This window comes from Lithobates pipiens, unplaced genomic scaffold (genome assembly GCF_037356315.1).
Source record: "Lithobates pipiens isolate NorthernLeopardFrog02 unplaced genomic scaffold, aLitPip1_a1.2 Scaffold_18, whole genome shotgun sequence".
In the NCBI taxonomy this organism is placed as follows: Eukaryota; Metazoa; Chordata; class Amphibia; order Anura; family Ranidae; genus Lithobates; species Lithobates pipiens.
In genome coordinates, this window is record NW_027507758.1 from 119,098,750 (window position 1) to 119,117,816 (window position 19,067).

At 43.6% G+C, this 19,067-nt stretch overlaps 1 protein-coding gene across 5 annotated transcripts in view; it reads left to right on the top strand.

Annotated features, from left to right (window-relative positions):
- The first annotated feature begins 773 nt into the window (after positions 1-773).
- Positions 774-19,067, top strand: part of VRK2 (VRK serine/threonine kinase 2) — a 188,848-nt gene continuing 170,554 nt past the window's right edge. For 2 of the 5 annotated variants that reach the window (XM_077486047.1, XM_077486051.1), the window contains exons 1-2: positions 774-900; positions 17,998-18,138. In XM_077486047.1, coding sequence (XP_077342173.1) covers positions 18,012-18,138 — 127 coding nt within the window. In that variant the 5' untranslated portion in view covers positions 774-900; positions 17,998-18,011. Of the gene's footprint in view, positions 901-13,951; positions 14,119-14,358; positions 14,553-17,997; positions 18,139-19,067 lie in introns of those variants that run through there. The other 3 variants (XM_077486050.1, XM_077486048.1, XM_077486049.1) reach the window with 3 other exon arrangements.

The window sequence follows — 19,067 nt, forward strand, 5'->3', positions numbered from 1 at the left end:
CAGCTATATGTCGCTGTTTGCCGCAATTACTAGTAAATCCCATAGTTTGTAGATGCTATAACTTTTGCGCAAACAAATGACTGTACACTCTTTGGAACTTTTTTTTTAGCAAAAATATATATATTTTTTTAATTATTGGATGTGTTTTATAACAGAAAGAGGAAAATAAATAAATAAATCTACACACACACACACACACATCCAATAACAATATGAAAAAAGTATATATATATATATATATATATATATATATATATATATATATATTTTTTTTTTTTTTTTATATAGAATAGAAAGAGTAAATAAATAAATAAATATATAAAACACATCCAATAACAAAACGAAAAAAGTATATATATATATTTCTCTCTCTCTTTCTGCTATAAAACACACCCAATAACAAAATGAAAAAAAGTATATATATATATACTTTATATACTACATATACTTTTTTTAATGGTCTGTTTTTTTTTTTTGTTTATAGCGCTAAAAATAAAAACCGAAGAGGTGATCAAATATCACCAAAGAAAGCTCTGTTTGTGGGGAAAAAAAGGGACATAAATTCTGTTTTGGTACAGCAATTGTGAGTTAAAATGCCATATTGCAAAAAAAAAAAAAAAGGCTTAGTGAGAAAGTTCAAAGGGTTAATTTCAAACTTGCAGAAATAACAGCTGGATACGAAAGGGTTGCCATAACTAACTAAAAAACAACCCATTAGAAATCTTCCACAGTCTGCAGCGGGAGGGCAGAAACTTTTACTTTTGCTTTTGATTCCATTTCCACACGCTCCCTATTCTTCCTAGAAGGAGAGAGTCTATTGGTAGACGATCCCTGCTGTCACATGACCCTGCTTCTCATTTGCCCGGGCTCTTAGCAGATGTGTGGAGATACAAAGTTGCAGTAAGTTGTGTTCTTTCTCTATTTGTAGTGAGGATGGAGGAATATTGTTAGAATTAGTATATATTTATCACAGGAGCAGCTTCTGTAGCGTGGGTCAGGCTTAGCCCTGTGTGCAGCAATGAGAGAATTAAAACAGAAACCAAAACCCTGTTAGAATGAAGTGTGTGCTGTGTGAGGAGGTCTGTGAACTGTAATATGGGACATCAATCCTGGGGGCTGTACTGCTGTGTACGTCTGAGCTTGTCCCGTGTTCATAGGACTTTTTTTTTATATTATGTATGTTGTGTGTGTGTGTGTTTATATAATATTATTATTATTATTATTATTATTAAAATATATATAATTTTATTTATTATTTTTTTGAGTGTTTGCAGTCTTAAGCGTTTTTGTCAGGCGTGTTCAGATCTGAACGCACTTGAGGCCGCTGTGAAGATATCACTGTACTGGGCCAATCATAAGCATACACTGCGTTCCCCGCCCCGCAGAAGAACGTTTACATGTCCATTGTATGCATGCGACTGCAGGGAATGTCACAGCCGCAGGTGAGTACAGGTGACAGATCCCTGGTGCTCAGGTGGGTCCGGACTGGAATCTGAACACGTCTGAGTTTTGTCATTAGCCAATAGAAAGCTAGTTCTCAGCAAACCAGGCATGTTCAGACATGACCCCTGCATACACGTTGTCGGCTTTGGCAACTTCTCAGTGGGAAAGCTCAAATGTGTTCGGAGTCGGACTCCTGTCTGGATTAGGGGTGAGCTCAGGCGTGTTCACATGGTCCACGTGCAGAGCCTGCCAGGAAGTTGGCGCAGTGTTGCGCTAATCACAGGCAGTGAGACATTGCCCCGATGTGCGGCTGCAGAGATCAGGCAATGTTTAATTGCCTGTGATTAGCGCTGCGCCGACTTCCTGGCGGGCTCTGTGCGTGGACCATGCAAACACGCCGGAGCTCATCCCTAGTCTGGACATACCTGAGTTCAGCTCTACTAGTTAAGCCCCGTATGCACAATCAGAAAATTGTACAAAAAATGGCAATTTCGGAGCAATCGCACGATAATCTGATTGTTAGTACAGAGCTTTCAAGAGCTGATCAGGACAGTTCATCCGATATTATTTGATCGGACAAGTACGGAAAAAAAAATTCGGAAGATGCCAGATCGTACGGTTTTTCGTTTAACCCCTTTCTGCCCGCCAGCCATCAAATGCCAGCTGGGCTGTGCGGCTCTCGTTCTGGGTGGATGTCATATGACTGCTCTCACAGACCAATCGCGGCCGCACCGTGTTGCTAGGACACTGCACGACCCCCGGTCTGTGTAAAGAGCCACGGCTACAGCTCTTTAACCATGTTTCCGATCGCAGCCAGTCACATGTAAACATGGAGATGCCGGTAATCGACGTTCCTCGCCTCACACTGACAGAGTGTGAGGAAAGCTGATCAGCAGCATCTCCTCACAGAGGACATCTAGGGATGTAATTGGGGCACTGATCATCAGTGCCCCAATTACAATTAAATGGCAGCAATGCCACTTCCAGCAATCTGCCCACAATTGGCAGCAATCAGTGGCCAGTCAGTGCTGGCTATCAGTGGTGCCCATCAATGTCCATCAGTGTGGCATATTCGTGCTACCTAATCAATGCCCGTTAGTGCCACCTCATCAGTGAAGGAGAAAAATTACTTACTGTATATAGAAAATTTACTGTGACAGAAACTAAGAAAAACTATTTTTTTTCAAAATTTTTGGTTGTTTTTTTAGGAAAAAATAAAACTTAAAAAAAAGAAAAAAAAGTGCAGCATGACCGCGCAATTGTCATTCCAAGTGTGACAGTGTTGAAAGCTGAAAAATGGCCTGGGCAGGAAGGGGGTGCCAGTGCCCAGTATTGAGGTGGTTAATCAGTACAGCTGGCGTTTGAAAATGTAATACAAATGCATTACAACACATGACATCGCTTCCAGATTTTTATTCTGTCATACTAGAATTTTTGTGACTTTAGTATACTCCTCAAATTCGATCCGAGATTATCATGCAACAACAACAAAAAAAAAAAAACACGATCATTTGTGAAAAATTAGCATTTTCAGGTGCTCTAGTTGAAGGCTACAAGGGCAAAAATGCCCTATACAGCCCCAAAGAAGCTGTTTCAAGCTTCGAGTGACATGCCAGTGTTCTTGGGTACCATAAGTTATAATGGGGATTATGATATTAAAGTGATTGTCAAATCTTGTTGGTTATTTTTAGAGAAAAAAAAAGTTATATTTACCTGCTCTGTGCAGGTAAGTCTGGGTCAGGGCAGCCTGGGTCCCTTTTTGGCGTTCCTGGCACCTCCCTCCTCACAGCAAGCAGGTTGCACCTGAGCCGAGTCACAGCTGCCTGTGTCCGGTCAGACGCCCCCCTCTCCCAAAGACAGCCAATCAGGAGAGAGAGTCTCAGATGGCCGAGATACCTGTGGACAGAGATGGGGCTGAAAGGGGGGGGGGGGGGAAGCTTGGGGGCTGCTGCACACAGAAGGCTTTTTATCTAAAGGCATAACATGCATTAACCACCTCTGGATTGCCCCACACAGATATACTGCACCAGGGTGGCCCTCATGCGCAAAATTCATGCACTGGGTCTGGGGCACACACGCTCACCGCCGGCGACCCGCTTCCACTGTGATTGGACACAGCGGGGGCCAATCAGCGGGTCTGGGAGACCCGATGTTCTCCGGCACTTCGCGATTATTCCAAGGAGAGGAAGAACGGCAGTCTGCCTATGTAAACAAGGCAGGCCGCCGTTCTGTGAGAGGGGAAGATGGAGATCTTGTGTTCCTGCAAAGCAGAAACACAGATCTCTGACTTTCCCCAGTCAAAGCATCCCACACCATTAGAAAGCACTCAGACACGGAGCCCCAGACCAGCCCCCTCTCTTGATTGGCTAACAGACTTTGATTATCAGAAGCGGGAGCCAATGGCACCGCTGCTGTGTCTTGGTCAATCAGGAGGGAGATGGCCGAGACACTTGTGGACAGAGAAGGGGCTGAGGGGGGGGCTGCTGCACACAGAAGGCTTTTTATCTTAAGGCATAGAATTTATTAACCACTTCTGGACCACTCCACGCAGACATGATGGCCCTCATGCGTAAAATCACACACCTGTACGGTTGTTTTGTGCATTGGGTGTGGGGTGCACGCGGGTCCGGCAGACCCGATGTTCGCTGGCACCTCACGGTCATTCCGAGGAGAGGAAGAACGCCAGTCTGCCTATGTAAACAAGGCAGGCGGCCATTCTGTGAGAGGGGGAGATGGAGATCTTTTGTTCCTGCAAAGCAGAAACATGGATCTCTGACTTCCCCCTATCAAAACATCCCCCACACAATTAGAAAGCACTCCCTAGGAGCCCATTTAATCCGTTGATCGCCCTTGATGTTAACACCTTCCCTGCCAGTGTCATTAGTACAGTGACCTGAATTTCCGGGGAGATACCACGTCATGCGGCGTACGTGAGAGGGGAGGGGCCTAGCGGCGGCTTCCACGCGACGGGATGGAGGAGGATTCGCCGCACCATCCGGAGCTAAGCGCAGGGAGAGAGCGTGGCGCTCCTAAATGATTCCCGCTCTGGCCCCAGCACCCGCACTCGAACGCCTGCTTGCCCGGACCAGAGAGCACTCACAGCGTGATCCGGAGGGACACCGGTAGATGGCACGGAGGACCGCGCTGGAGCGAGCGGCGGAGTCCTCGGCTCTACACCCCCCCCCCCATACTCTTCCACCAGATGCTGCTGAGGGAGTACAGTCCCTGTGAGCTGAAGATCTAACACACGCAGAAGACTACTAACAGGTCAGACCCTTCCAAATTGCTTTGTTTTTTTTTTTTCCCTGGACTGTTACATATCTTCCAGTTAAGCACTGAGTAGGAGCAACTAAGGAGCAAGCTGATGGATTCAAATGCAACTCATTGAATAGCAGCACTTTGAACACACATATTAAGATTCACATGCTACTCTATGCTCTGACAAGTACTGTCCAGGACACTGATGATTTATAGCAATTTCTACATGTTATTTAACCTTTGAAAAGTTCAGTATTGTTCTCTGATACAATTTTGAGTGGCGGGGCACCTTTTTTTTTTTTTTTTTTTTTTTTTTGCTGCTCCGGCTCGAGTTGATTTAAATTAAAGGTAGCCCAGTTCAAGGACCCACGTCTGTTTGTAAGGCAGTCACGGGCAAGACCACATGCCCCCGCTTTGAATGAGTGGAGAAACCGGGGACGACTAAGTCTGAGAGTCGCAAGAGGATTCCCCTATCGCAGGAGGGACCAAAGACCCCAAATATAGCATCTTGTAATCCCCCAGAACTAGAAAATTACACTTTCAATCCTATTTTTTTTTTTTTTTTTTTTGGGGGGAGAATACACCTGTGTGTAAAGGGAGAATAGGGGACCCCTTGTGGCCCGTTTCGGCATTATCTTCCTCTTGGGTTCTCCTCTTGGCCTCTACCGCCCAAAGATATGGACAGTTAAAGGAGATACCCTGGCCTATACTCTTGCCTAAGTAGGGGCGCAGTAGATCTCCCCTTTGCTTACCGTGACCCGAGAGCTTCATGGACTGATTTCCTGGGAAGAGCTCGCTGTCTCATAGACAGGCCAATAGCTAGCTTAGAGGAAAGGACTTGACTATTTTAGTTTTACTATTACCTGCACCCTTGTCTTTTGCTTGCTATTTGCAATCCCACAGCCCTTTTCTAAGGTGTCTCCAAGCGAAAGGGAACCCTGGGGAGGAGAAAGCCAAAGAGGGACAACATGAAGGGTAGAAACCCAAAAGTCAATGACTCTAAAGCCCCTAAAGAGAGCCTAAATACAAGCTCGATCCAGAAATATCTTAAAGAGACAAGCCAAAAAAGTCCAGGCCTGGATAAAAAACAAGTGGGCAAGTGAGAGAGGAGGAAGGAGGTTGGAAAAGCAACTGGGATCCAAGACGACTCCTCTGGTGAAGATACAGAGTCAGACCTGGATGGTAAAAATAGAGAACAGACAGATATCTCCCAAATACCTACCAAAGGTGAAATACAAGAAATGTTTTTGAAACTGGAAAATTTAATTAAGTCAGAGATCTTAACCGTTAGGGCGGATATGGGTCACCTGTTAAGGAGAATAGAAGAAACGGAGGATCTAATGGGCAAACAGGCTCAGGAATTACTAGACCTAAAAGCGCAGTCTAGAAAAATGCAAGAGGCTCACAGGGACATTTTATACAGACTGGAGGAACAGGAAAACCAGAGCAGACGACAGAACCTGAGGATTAGAGCCTTACCTGAACAACAAGGAGAAGACCTCGGTGCAAAGATGACGAAGCTATTTAACCCTTTACTAGGAAGAGTGGAAGGCGAAGATTTAAAAATAGATCGTGTCCATAGAGTAAGGAAACCTCCAGGACTGAGGGTAGAGGTACCCCGAGACGTGATCGTAAAATTTCATCTCTACGAGGACAAAACCAAGATTTGGAGTAAATTAAGAGGATTGCCCTCATTACAATATGAAGGGACAACCCTACAAATTTTTTCAGATCTTTCCGCAGGGACCTTAGCTCGGAGAAGACAACTCAAACCCTTACTGGAACAACTGAGAAGTGCCAATATAAGATACAGCTGGGGTTTTCCGACAGCTTTGATTGTTCAGAGAGAGGGAAGGACTTTCAAGTTAAAGTTCCTAGAAGAAATCGAGGTCTTCTGTAATAACTTGGGAATTCCACCCCCTAAGCTCCACCGAGACTCTCGTGAAAATTAATGGGCTTACTAGGAGGGGAAGAGGGGTTTTTTTGCGCTTATCGCGTGGACCCTTTGGTTTCTCTGTCTGTTTCAGGCCGTTTTTGTTTTCTTTTCTTATTCTGAGTGGGTTTTCTTGGGGTGGGGGTGGGGGGGGGGACCCGGGGGAGGGGTGCGGAGTTGGGTTGGAAGGGAAGATGGATAGGTGAGGCGGATCCGGGCTCCACCACTCCCTGTCTGGAGATGGAGTATCTCTCCCCCTAGGGGTGGGGGGACAGGGGGTGTTGAAGTGGAAGCCCGCAGTTGGAGTCACACCCTGGAAGGTATTACTTGCAGAGGGGGGCAGTGCTTCCCATTGTCAAGTATAGGCCAGGACAGGGCCAGGGGCGGGGGAGGGGGGTGGGTGAAGGGATGGGGGGGGACAGGGATGGGGGTGGGGGGGGACAGGGGCGGGGGTGGGGGTTGGGGGAAGGGATGGGGGGGGCGGGGGGAGGAGTGGGAGGAGAATCGCCTTGTAGTGTGGGGGACCGAAAGAGCCATGAAAATCTTGGGTTGGATAAATAAATATAGATTAAGTATGCCAGTAGTCAGTACAGGATGACTGAGGTAAATTTTATATCCTATAATGTAAGAGGATTAAACGCCCTAAACAAAAGGTACAAACTCTTAATGGAATTACATCAATGCAGAGCTGAAGTAGTATTCTTGCAGGAGACCCATCTCTCCCTGGATTCGAATGTTAAGTTATATTCAGACAGCTTCCCGACCTGGTTCTACGGTGATTCCCCAATTAGGAGGGCTAAGGGGGTGGCAATTGGATTCGAGAAACATACACGATTTACTCTGATCGATAGATTGACTGACCCTGAGGGCCGATACCTGTTCCTTAAGGGTGAGCTAGGAAACAGGGTGTTTACTCTTGCTAACGTATATTGTCCAAATAATAATCCCTTAGGATATATGAAACGGATCCTGCGAAGATTAGCAGAATTTAAATCTGGTGATGTAATTCTAGCAGGGGATTTTAATTTTTGTATGGATTCCGCCATGGACAGTACGTCCCGCGCAAGGGGGACGAATGAGAGGACCCTGAAAATATTGAAACATTGCTTGAAACAACATCAAATGGTGGACGCGTGGCGGACACAACATGAGAAAACGAAGGACTTCTCTTTCTATTCCCCAGTGCACGGGACGTATTCCAGATTGGATTACATATTGGTGGACCACAGGCTGTTAGAGGACGTCGCAGAGACAGGGATAGGAATAGCCTCCCTCTCTGATCACTCTCCTGTGACAATGAAGTTGAGGATACCAGGGTTATACAGACAACCCTTTACTTGGCGATTAAATGAAAATCTTGTTCAGGACAATGATACCATCGAGATAATCCGGAAAGAATTAGAATTCTACTTCTCGACGAATGATACAGGGGATATCTCGGGTGCCTCCCTATGGGAAGGACATAAAGCATATATCAGGGGCATCCTCATCTCCATTGCCACAAATAAAAAAAAAGCTAAAATTCAGAGAAGGGAGTACCTGATTAAAGACGTCCATAGATTAGAACAAGAGCACAAAAAACAAAAGGTCCAACAGCCGGAACTTCTTCACCTTTTGATTAATAAAAGGGAGGAACTTAAAGACCTTTTGGATCAGGAAGCAAGGAGGTCACTTGAAGGGAGAATTAGAGAGAGAAACTATGGGAAAAATAAAACTGGCAAATACTTAGCGAGACAACTAAAAGGGAGGAGGGAGACCAATTTTATCGATAAAATCCAGGACAAGAACGGGAAGACGGTTCATACCACTAAGGAAATCGCGGAGGTATTTAGACAATACTATAGCGCCCTATATAATGTTGGCCAAAAAGGGAGGTGTGGTAAAGGGGATAAGGAAATCACTAAAGAATTCTTGCATGATACTAACTTACCCCAATTACATGAGAGTGAAAGAAACAGTATAGACAGACCTATCACTGAGGAGGAAATCTTTAGAGCATTAAAGGAGACGGAATTGGGCAAAAGTCCCGGGCCTGACGGGCTCACGATTATTTACTACAAAAAATTTAAGGAAATCTTAGTCCCAAGATTATGTCATTATATGAACGGGCTCGGTACCCAATACGACATGAACACTGAAGCTTTACGGGCCTCAATTACGGTAATTCCGAAGGAAGGGAAGGATCACTTACTTTGCTCAAGCTATAGGCCAATAGCATTATTGAATGCGGACACAAAATTATTCGCCAAAATACTGGCAGCCAGGCTGAAGAACAAGATGAGTGATCTAGTGCACCCAGATCAGGTCTGATTTATTCCCGAAAGAGAAGGAAGGGACAATGGGGTGAGGGCTTTACTCCTCCTCCAGGCCCTAAAAAATAGTGGGTCCCCAGCTCTATTCCTGTCTATAGATGCAGAAAAAGCATTTGACAGGGTAGACTGGGGACTTATGATAGAAACGTTGGAAGTTATGGGTATAGGCCCGAGAATGATCCAATGGATCCAGGTCCTCTATAACCACCCGCAGGCCTCTGTCAAAATTAATGGAGAATCCTCCTCTCAATTTCAAATGAGTAACGGCACCAGACAGGGGTGCCCACTGTCTCCACTCCTATTTGCATTATCTCTGGAGCCGTTATTGACCTATATCCGAAAAAATCAGGATATAACGGGGATCAAGTTGGGAGGGGATGAACATAAATTAGCCGCTTATGCGGATGACGTGTTATTCTTCATTACTAAACCTAGGATCACGATTCCGAACTTGCTGAGGGTGTTGGAAAAATTCGGCAAAATATCGAATTTGAAAATAAACCTCAGCAAGTCTGAAGTTATGAATGTTAACATCAGTACCCAGGAAGAGGAGAACCTTCGGACAGAATTCCGTTTCCCATGGCGTAAGGAGATCAAATACTTGGGAATTTATCTGTCGAACACCATTAGGAAAATATTCACGAAGAATTATATCCCCTTACTCGATGAAATCAAAAGAGAAATAAAAAAAATTTCAACATGCTCCCTCTCTTGGTTAGGGCGTATCAATGCAGTTAAAATGATACTAATCCCGAAGATCATATACAAGTTTCAAATGCTTCCCATTCCGCTCTCTTCGGCTTATTTTAGATTAATGAAAAATTTAATTTCGAAGTATATTTGGCAACATAAAAAACCGAGAATTGCCATGGGGGTGTTATGCAGGGGAAAAAGGCAAGGGGGACTGTCTGTCCCGGATCTAAAAAGATACTACAATGCAGTGGTTCTGTCTCGAGTAGTTGAATGGGCGAAAGAGGCAAATAAAAAGAGGTGGGTGAGTGTAGAGAACACAATGAGTCAAGCACTTTTAGGTCGCACGATATGGAACCCTCCACAGTTCAGGTCCATTGGACCTCACGCTCACGAGATAACACGTTTAGCTTTAAAGATTTGGGACCGAACACATTCACAAAACAAGTGGGGGTACAATTCACCTTTGATTTTTCTTAAAGATAATGATTTTTTCACTCCAGGCAAACAGGAGGTGGGGGGTAATTGGATTAGGAAAGACACCGCACAATTAAAAGATATATTAGTCAAGGGTAAAATAGCCTCATTTCAAGCACTTAGTTTGGACACAGACCTCATGAAAATAGACGGGTGGCGGTTCCTCCAACTTAGCCATTTCATTTCAAATTTACCTCAGCCAATTCGTAGTGAAGAGGAACTGAGACCCCTGGAGCGTCTATGTTTGAGAGAAAAATCAAAAAAAAATATTACGCTTTTATATAAGATTCTTTCTGAGGGGGACGAATTGGAGGACCCACCATACTTCCAAAAGTGGGAATTAGAGCTGGGGTCACAATGTAGCACACAAACTCGTAATAAGATTTTTAAACTAATTCACTCGGGGATAGTAGATAATAAATTGATAGAAACGAACTACAAGTGCCTTGCAAGGTGGTATGCGACACCCGATAAAATGGCCAAAATGGGACTAGAGCAATCTGCGGATTGCTGGCGTGGCTGTAAAATAACGGGGACTATGGCCCACATTTGGTGGGACTGCCCCATTATTAAAACTTACTGGAGAAAAATCTTAGAGATAATTAAAGTTGTAACAAAAAAGGAAATAAGAGAAGATCCGTGGATTGTCCTATTTCATGGGACAGACGAACCCATAAAGCAATATAAAACCTCATTAATTCCAATCCTGTTAGACACCGCCAAAAATTTAATCCCAAAAAAATGGAGAGAAAATGAGAGCCCTAAAATATCTGATTGGATTTTTCGTATAAATGAAATACAAAAAATAGAAAATTATAACGAAGGGGACGTTGATTTATCAGCAGAAGAGGGAGGCTCAAACAAATGGGCATCGTGGGAAGAATTTAAATTGTCTTGGAGATATGTGGAGGAAATTACACAATAAACTTCAGAAGAAAATATTACCCGGTTAGAAATAACGCTCACTAAGAGGTAACCCACTAGCGATTCTACAAGGTAAGGGCGGGGTGGGCAGGGGGGGGGGGGGGGGGGTGTGAGGGGGAGAGTAGAGAGGTATTTTAAGTTTACAATGGAGTAGGTTTAAACTAATAATCTTTTTTCTTTTGGTGTTGTATATATTGTATTTGTATGAATATGTTCCCTCTCCTTTTCTTGCATGCATTTATTTTGTTATGAAAAAAAAAATTGGATATAAATAAAGAATTTAAAAAAAAAAAAAAAAAAAAAAAAATTAGTACAGTGACGAGGAATTTTTTTTTTAAGCACTGATCACTGTATTGGTGTCACTGGTCCCCAAAAAGTATCAGTGTATCAAATTTGTCTGCTGTAATGTCGCAGTCCTGCTAAAAATCGCTGATCGCCGCCATTAATAGTAAAAACAACAATACAAAATATAATAATAATATAAAAAAAATTCATAAATCTATCCCATAGTTTGTAGACGTGGTAACTTTTGAGAAAACCAATTAATATACACTTATTGGGATCTTTTATTACCAAAAAACATGTAGCAGAATACATATTGGCCTAAATTGATGAATAATTAGATTTTTTTTTTTTTATTGGGTATGTTTTATAGTAGAAATTAGATATATATATATTTATTTTTTCAAAATTGTCGGACATTTTTGGCATAAAAAATAAAAACCGGTGATCAAATATCACCAAAAGAAAGCTCTATTTGTGGGGGAAAAAAAGGGACATCCATTTTATTTGTGTACAGAATCGCACAACCACTCAATTGTCAGTTAAAGTAACGCAATGCCATATTGCAAAAAATTGGGCTGTGCTGAGCGGCTTTTTGTTCGTTCACAAAGTGAAGCATAGTACACAGTTTACTGTGCTTCAGTTATGAATAGACACAGTGAGCAAGTGTGTTCATTTAGAAAAGGAAGGTGCTTGTAAATTACATATTTACTTGCCCCTTTTCCTGCTCTCCATCCTGAAACATCACCTCAGTAGCCAGGGGGAGAAGAGGGAAGCTAGCAGCCCTGCAGGGTGGGGGCGGGGCAAAAAGGGGGGGTGCCTGGGCAGTAGGGAGAATCGGCACCGAACATAGTGATTAAGGTGTGCCCAGGTACACCTGGCACACCCCTTGTGCACGCCTATTGTCACAAGAGTGATCTTAGTTCTTCACTCCTGTGAACCAGATTCAGCTGAGAGTGGGCTTACGTCTGCCGTCGGTGGACAGTTTAGGCTCTGTAAGGATCCTGACAATAAAGTTGGGATCTGCCTAGATTCCTGCCTGGCAGCTGGCTAAGTTTCTCAGCATGCCCACTGAGGGCTTAAAGTGGGAGTAAACCCACTAAGTTTTTTTTTTTTTTTTTTACACCTGTAAGGGAAAAGGGATATTGAGCTAGTATGCACCGAATACTAGCTCATTATGAAATAGTTACCTTAGAACGAGGCGCCAGCATCTCATTCGGTACACGCCTCGGCGTGTCTTCCAGGTATCGCTGCTCCAGAGCTGTGAGTGGCTGGAGCCACAATGTCGTCACTCCCGTGCATGCGGGAGTTTTCTTCCCAGCAAGGTCTGGCTTCTGCAGGACTTTCAGTCAAGTCAGCGGCTCATTGCGAGGGGAATATCTCCTAAACCATACAGGTTTAGGAGATATTCGTTTTACGTACAGGTAAGCCTTATTATAGGCTTACCTGTAGGTCAAAATGAAAAAGATAACTATACAACTGCTTTAAGTCAGCCACTCCTGCCCCCTGTACAGTCCTGGGATCCAGTGAGAGCTAGAGGGGAAGAGCACAGAGTGGTGACTGACAGTCACCACTCTGTGCTCAGAGTGGACCAGAGAAACTGAGCAATCAGCAGTCTTTGATCGCTCAGTTCTTGGTGTAGAGTCTGTGGGGGACAGCTGCAGCATCAGATCGATGTTGCAGCCATCTGGATGAGTATGTTTGTTTTTATATATAATTTTTTTTTTTTTTTTTTGATTCCTGCATTTCTATTTAAACAAAATTAACCTGAAAATTACATTAAAGCCTTTTTTTGTTTTTACGTATATGTTGCCCCTCTTCTTCCGGGACCTTTGGAGTCTTGTATCTGCATGTGCACTCCCACCCCACAGCAGGGAATCGCCTGGCCCGCAACTCATTGGAATACAAAAAAGTGGGAGTTCAGGTTAGAGATATGTTTTGAGGATGCTTAAGCTCATCTCTAATCTTGAATCCCCCATCTGACAGCATAAGGGTGCTGATCCCCACTGAGCAGGCAGATGATAGGTCCACATCTGCTCTGTGGATGCGGAGTGGACATGGACGCAGCTTCTTGTCCTCTATGGGCTGTGCGATGGAAACATATTGCCTGTTTGTTTCCATCTGACTGTCTTTCAATCCGATCCGCTGAACTAATAGGGAACGGATCCCCATCCATTCGTTTTTAGTGGACTGGATCGGATTGGATGTCTGCTGGTACCAATGGACAAATGTCTGCTGATGTCCACTGCTACATAGAGAGCAATGCATGGTCTTATCAGGTCTGCCTGAAAAACTGACGGGCAAACCCGATTAGCCCATCGGTGTGAAAGGGGTCTAAAGCCCCATATACACTATCAGATTTTCTGCTGATTCTTGTCTTCAGATTTACCAAAACCATGTAGTGCAAGGGTCTGCCTGATTGCATACACATTGAAACTCCTAAGGTCTGACCTCATGTGGTTTTGGTAAATCTGAAGGAAAAAATCAGCATAAAATCTGAGTGTGTTTGTGTATGGGGCTTTAGGGTTTTATCATAATAATGTGCACATTTCTATCTTTCTGTGTTCCAGGGAATATATTGCACCACATCCTTTCCGATTTTCAGTTTCATTATTACAATCGGCTCCAATTACCATGTCACAGTGAGAGAAGCTTCCGTGTTTGTTTCTCCTAAAGCAGGGAGTAACCTCAGGGGGGATTTTATCAAAAGTTAAACTTTTCAGTGGAAATTGAAACCTGACATTTGTCAAGTTGGACGAGGGAGCTTCCCGGGGGGGGGACTTTACAGAACATCTAAAGGTGTATTTTATTTTTCATTTGGAATAGTGTTGTTTTCTTTTAACTTTACTGTTTTTTGAGTCGGCGTTAGGAATTCTCTATTGTTGTTTGTTCTGGTAAACTTTATCACAGAGACTGAAATTGAAGGGAAATCCCAAAACTTTGAGTTGTTGCCATCAAAAAAAAAAAAAAGGAATAGAGAGGGGAAATGTGCCTATGAGACACTTACTCTGGTGACTGTTATTTCTCTGCCATTTTCAGGCTTATCATCGTGGCTTATGATACGAGTTTTCTTCTTTGGTGGTGGCAATAGACTGTCCTTCCTCCTGTACTAATGTCAGCCCAGGCTGTGTGATGACCTGCAGTAAGAGGGTTGCATGACACTGGGTATTATTCAATTCAGAAGCCCAGCTGCACTCAAGCAGTAACTCTGCGGGGGACAATGCTAGGATAAGGTGAGAGTAGCAACAATTCCTGTTTTTTTTATTTATTTATTTTTTTTTTTTAACAGGTAAATGGCAGCAAAAAAAAGCAAACACAAAGTTTTGTTCCCTGTATTTTAACAGTATCCTGTTTGATGTTATAGAGTTTGTCATAATGTAACAATTTTAGAAAGTGGAAAAGTAATTTTAACAACCTGAAATAACAAAATGTATGTGCATATATATCCACAGCGCACTTGTGTTACAAATAGTGTGCGTTACCACTGTGATAATATATAACAAATTAATAAATTATAATGTGTTATCATGCAATTGAATTATTAAGTGCTTCGATAACGTGCCCAGTGCAAGATCATTCCATTCAGGGTTTTGCATTATTTGAGCTTTTCTCTTCCTGTGTCACTTTGTATGCTATGGTATCAGTCTGCAGCATTGTCCTTGAAGTGATACTAAAGTCTAGTTTTTCTTTCTTTTAAAGCAGAACTTCAGTCATTTTTGTATCTTTCCATCTATTAAATCCTCTGCCCTTGTTTTAAATTTTGGATAGTAAAACATTTTTTGGGGGGGGGGCATTTTGGAGAATTTCCACTCATCACGCCTAGGCCAGCCCATTCACGTGAATGGGCTGCTCTATGCACAGCAATCGCCCCAAAGAAGCTCCAGAACTTTGTTTTGGAGTGGTGCGTGGTGGGTTTTTACTGTACTTTTTGGATGCATTTGTAGTGTATTTCTAAAACAGACAGCAAAGTTGATTTTAGTGGGCTGCGCTACGTGTGGCAAAGTAGCTCATGGAACATTTTGGCATGGATCGAGTTGCATGTTTTTTACTGTGCATTTAGCTGCATCTGTCGCCCATTTTTTCACGTGACAAAATGTGTGTTTGCTTCTGTGTTTGGTGTGCTGTTAACAATGAATGGCACTGAAATTTGCACTGCAGTGCGGTGCGAATCACATCCGTTCTCATAAACCGCTGCAATGTGAACCCAGCCTTAGTGACACTGGCGACGGGGGGTGATCACGGGGTTAAACCTTTATTGGGGGGGTTAGGGGGGCACATTAGAACTAAAGGGGGCTAACCCTAACTGCCCTAACAGTTATTACAGTCACAAATGACACCAATGCAAAAAAAAAAAAAAAAAAAAAAATGCAATTGGTGTCACTGTGACTGGGGGGGCAGGGGTAATTGGGGGGGGGGGTGATCGGGGGGTAAAGGGGGGGTGTGAGTGTGCCTGGCATGTTCTACTGTATGTGTGGTGTGTTGGTGCAACTCACCGATCCTCGGTGCCGGAACGAAAAATACCGACACGGAGGAGAGAATACATCACTTCCTCTCCTGTGTTTACATTACAGGAGAGGAAGTGATGTCACGAAGGATTTCCATTCGTCGGGAGCGATCGCGAGGGGGTGGCCATGACTGAATGGCCGCCCCCTCATCCCGGATCGCTCCCGAACGAATGCCAACTGCCGCAGGCACCGGGGGGGGGGGGCCCGATCGGGCCCCCCACCCGCGGGAAGGAAGGGACTTATATATACGCCATATGCCTGCCCGTGCCATTCTGCCGACGTATATCGTCATGCGGCGGTCGGCAAGTGGTTAAAGGGTGTTTTAACCACTTGCCGACCACGCTATAGCTGAATGACGGCTAACAGCCAATGTTGGGCCTGAGCTGATGCTCGGAATAAACTGCCCAAGTCTAGTCCTGACTTCAACCCCATATAACACCTTTGGGATGAATTAGAGCAGAGACTGCAAACCAGGCCTGATCATCCACATCAGTGCCTGACCTCACAAATTCACTTCTAGAAGAATAGTCAAACATTCCTATAGACACAGCTCATCACAGATGGGGGTAAAGGGCCAATCTTGGCGCCCCTTAACCATGTGATTAGCTGTGTCCAATCACAACTGATCATGATGTAAACACAAGCGGGTTACCGGCATTCCTTTTCTCACGCTGACAGCATGAGGACAGGAGAGCTGATAACCGCCTTGTATGACAGGGACATCTACACTGATAGGGCACTGATTATCAGTGTCTTCTTCATCACTGGTGCTGTCAATCAGTGCCACCTATCACGGCCCATCAGTACATATCAGTGAAGGAAAAAAATTACTGGTTTGCAAAATTGTATAACAATAAACTATGAAAAACTTTTTTTATTTTTTTTTGTTAAAAAATGTCGGTCTTTTTTTTTTTTGTTTTTTTTGTTTAGCAAAGAATAAAAAATAAAAACAGTGGTGGTTAAATACCACCAAAAGAAAGCTCTATTTGTGTAAAAAAACAAAAATAAAAACAAAACAAAAAAAAGAAACATTTCAAGCACAGCGGTGCAAGGTGAAAATTAGCCCAGTAGGCAAGTGGTTAAAAATTGTAACTCTGCCAAGATCCCAGTCACCAGGGATCGGCAAGGTGTCCATACACAGACGCCGGTGTCCATGAGCGGATCTTGCAGTGTCCACAGCGGCCCGCTTTACGTTCGGCCGAGCATGCCCCGCCCCCGGGAAATCAGAGCCGTGGTCAGGACAACCCACAGCCATTATTGGACATCGTCTAGTGACTCTCCGCCCCCTGCACCGCCCCCAGCAGTTTTCCAGACTCTCTCCTGCAGGCGGCTGCTTGAGTGGGCGGGATTACGGTTTGCCTGGAAGAGGGAGGTAGCTAAGCAGGGGGAGCCGAGTGACTGTTCCTGAAGGTGAGCTCAGTTAGCAGTACACCATGCATTGGTTTACAGGCAGGCAACTCTATGCTGAGTCTGTTGGGTTACCATAGAGGTGTTAGCTGACAAATGGGGTTGCTTCTCCTTTTCGTGTAGCACAGTGTGAAATTGTCCCGTGTGCCATGTATGCATCTCAGCCTGTCCCGTGTGCCATGCATGCAATCTCATACCACAAGCAGTCTTTATTTAAATGTTATTTTAAACTTATTTGTACTTGTAGAACTAGGCCAGAGAGTTGACAGTGTTTTTTGATGATTTTAATTTAAAATGTACCTTTTGTGTCCTTCACTAAGGTCTGTTCTTTGGAAAATATCCACCACAGCCTTGGTCTGTGCCTATTCCAGCCAGTTGCCCAAACAAAAAATATGAGCCATTGAAGCATTTTATTTCATATAAATTGTGAGAACACATGCACAACTGTATGCCTACAATTTGCCAGCCTTGATATGTGTGATGCAATAGTCCATATGTGCTTTGTGTGTATTGCAGGATTTGCCTGCTCAGATCTTTTATACATCCCATTGCTGCTCAACCCCAAAATAATTCTATATGGTGGAGAGTTATTTTGCTTCTTCTAGCCTCCTCCACTATGGCTACAGTTACAGCAGTGGTGATTGATAATGCAGAGTGCTTATGTATGAATTTCAGCTTATTTGAGGTTGACCCAGAATTTGTGTGTTGGTCTATACAGCACTTTCACTTATTTTGTGTAAGGATTTTAAAAAGGTCTTTCTTTTAGGTTAAAACAAAAAAATGCCTCCGAGGAAAAACAAGCTGCCAGTTCCTTTGCCGGAAGGTTGGATATTGACTGACACAAGCAAAAAAAGGTGGAGATTGGGCAAAAAGTTTGGCCAGGGAGGATTTGGTTTAATCTATTTGGGTATGTAATTTACAAATGATTTTTCTATGTTGTAGTATTGAATCACACCGCCTAACCTTCCCTGTTTGTTACAGAAATTTTGATTGTCCATTAGGGTTTACTACAACACTTTGTGATTAGTGTATAGTGAACATGTCACCCTGGATGTGTACCTTGTCAGATGATACAAGGTGCCACGATGTATAGAAAACATTGATGGTTATTCAAGATATGAGGCTTGGTTTACAAGGTCTGCAAAGTATTGGGATTCCCATATTGAAATATTCTCCTTGGAAGATGGAATTTTTGCCAATTTTTGTCCAGTTTTCAGACAATTTCAACTGCATAAACAGAACAAGGCAGCTTACCTCCAATACCTTTCATCCCACATGATGGACATAGATAGCATGAATATTACTTCCACATAGCAGAGCTAGGGTCGATGGTTCGAATCTCAACTACGACACTACCTGCCTGAAGTTTGCATGTTCTCCTTGTGCCTGCATAGGATTTCTCTGGTAGGATAATTGGATCTTGTCTAAATTGGCCCTAGTATGTGATGTATGGGAGTTAGGGACCCCTAGATTGTAAGCCCCTTGATGGCAGGCACTGATATGAACGTATAATACATATGCAAAGTGCTGCGTAAATTGAGAGCGCTAGCTAAGTACCTGAAATAAATTTAAAAAAGGCCAGCTAAAAGGGATTGACGTTTTCTGAAAATTGTTGCATGTCTACAGCCATCATTCATCTTCTAGCCTTGCATTTTCTGAGCTTTGCTGTAAAGGTTGGAGCTGTGTTCTGTTTCTTGCCACCCTACTGTACAGTAGCGTCCCTTTTAGAACCGCATAACACTGCGGTGTGCTGGGCATGCCACTGACGCAGACTGTAAATATAACCACCCAATGTATACACACACCCAATGTATACACACCGTCTTACCTCATACC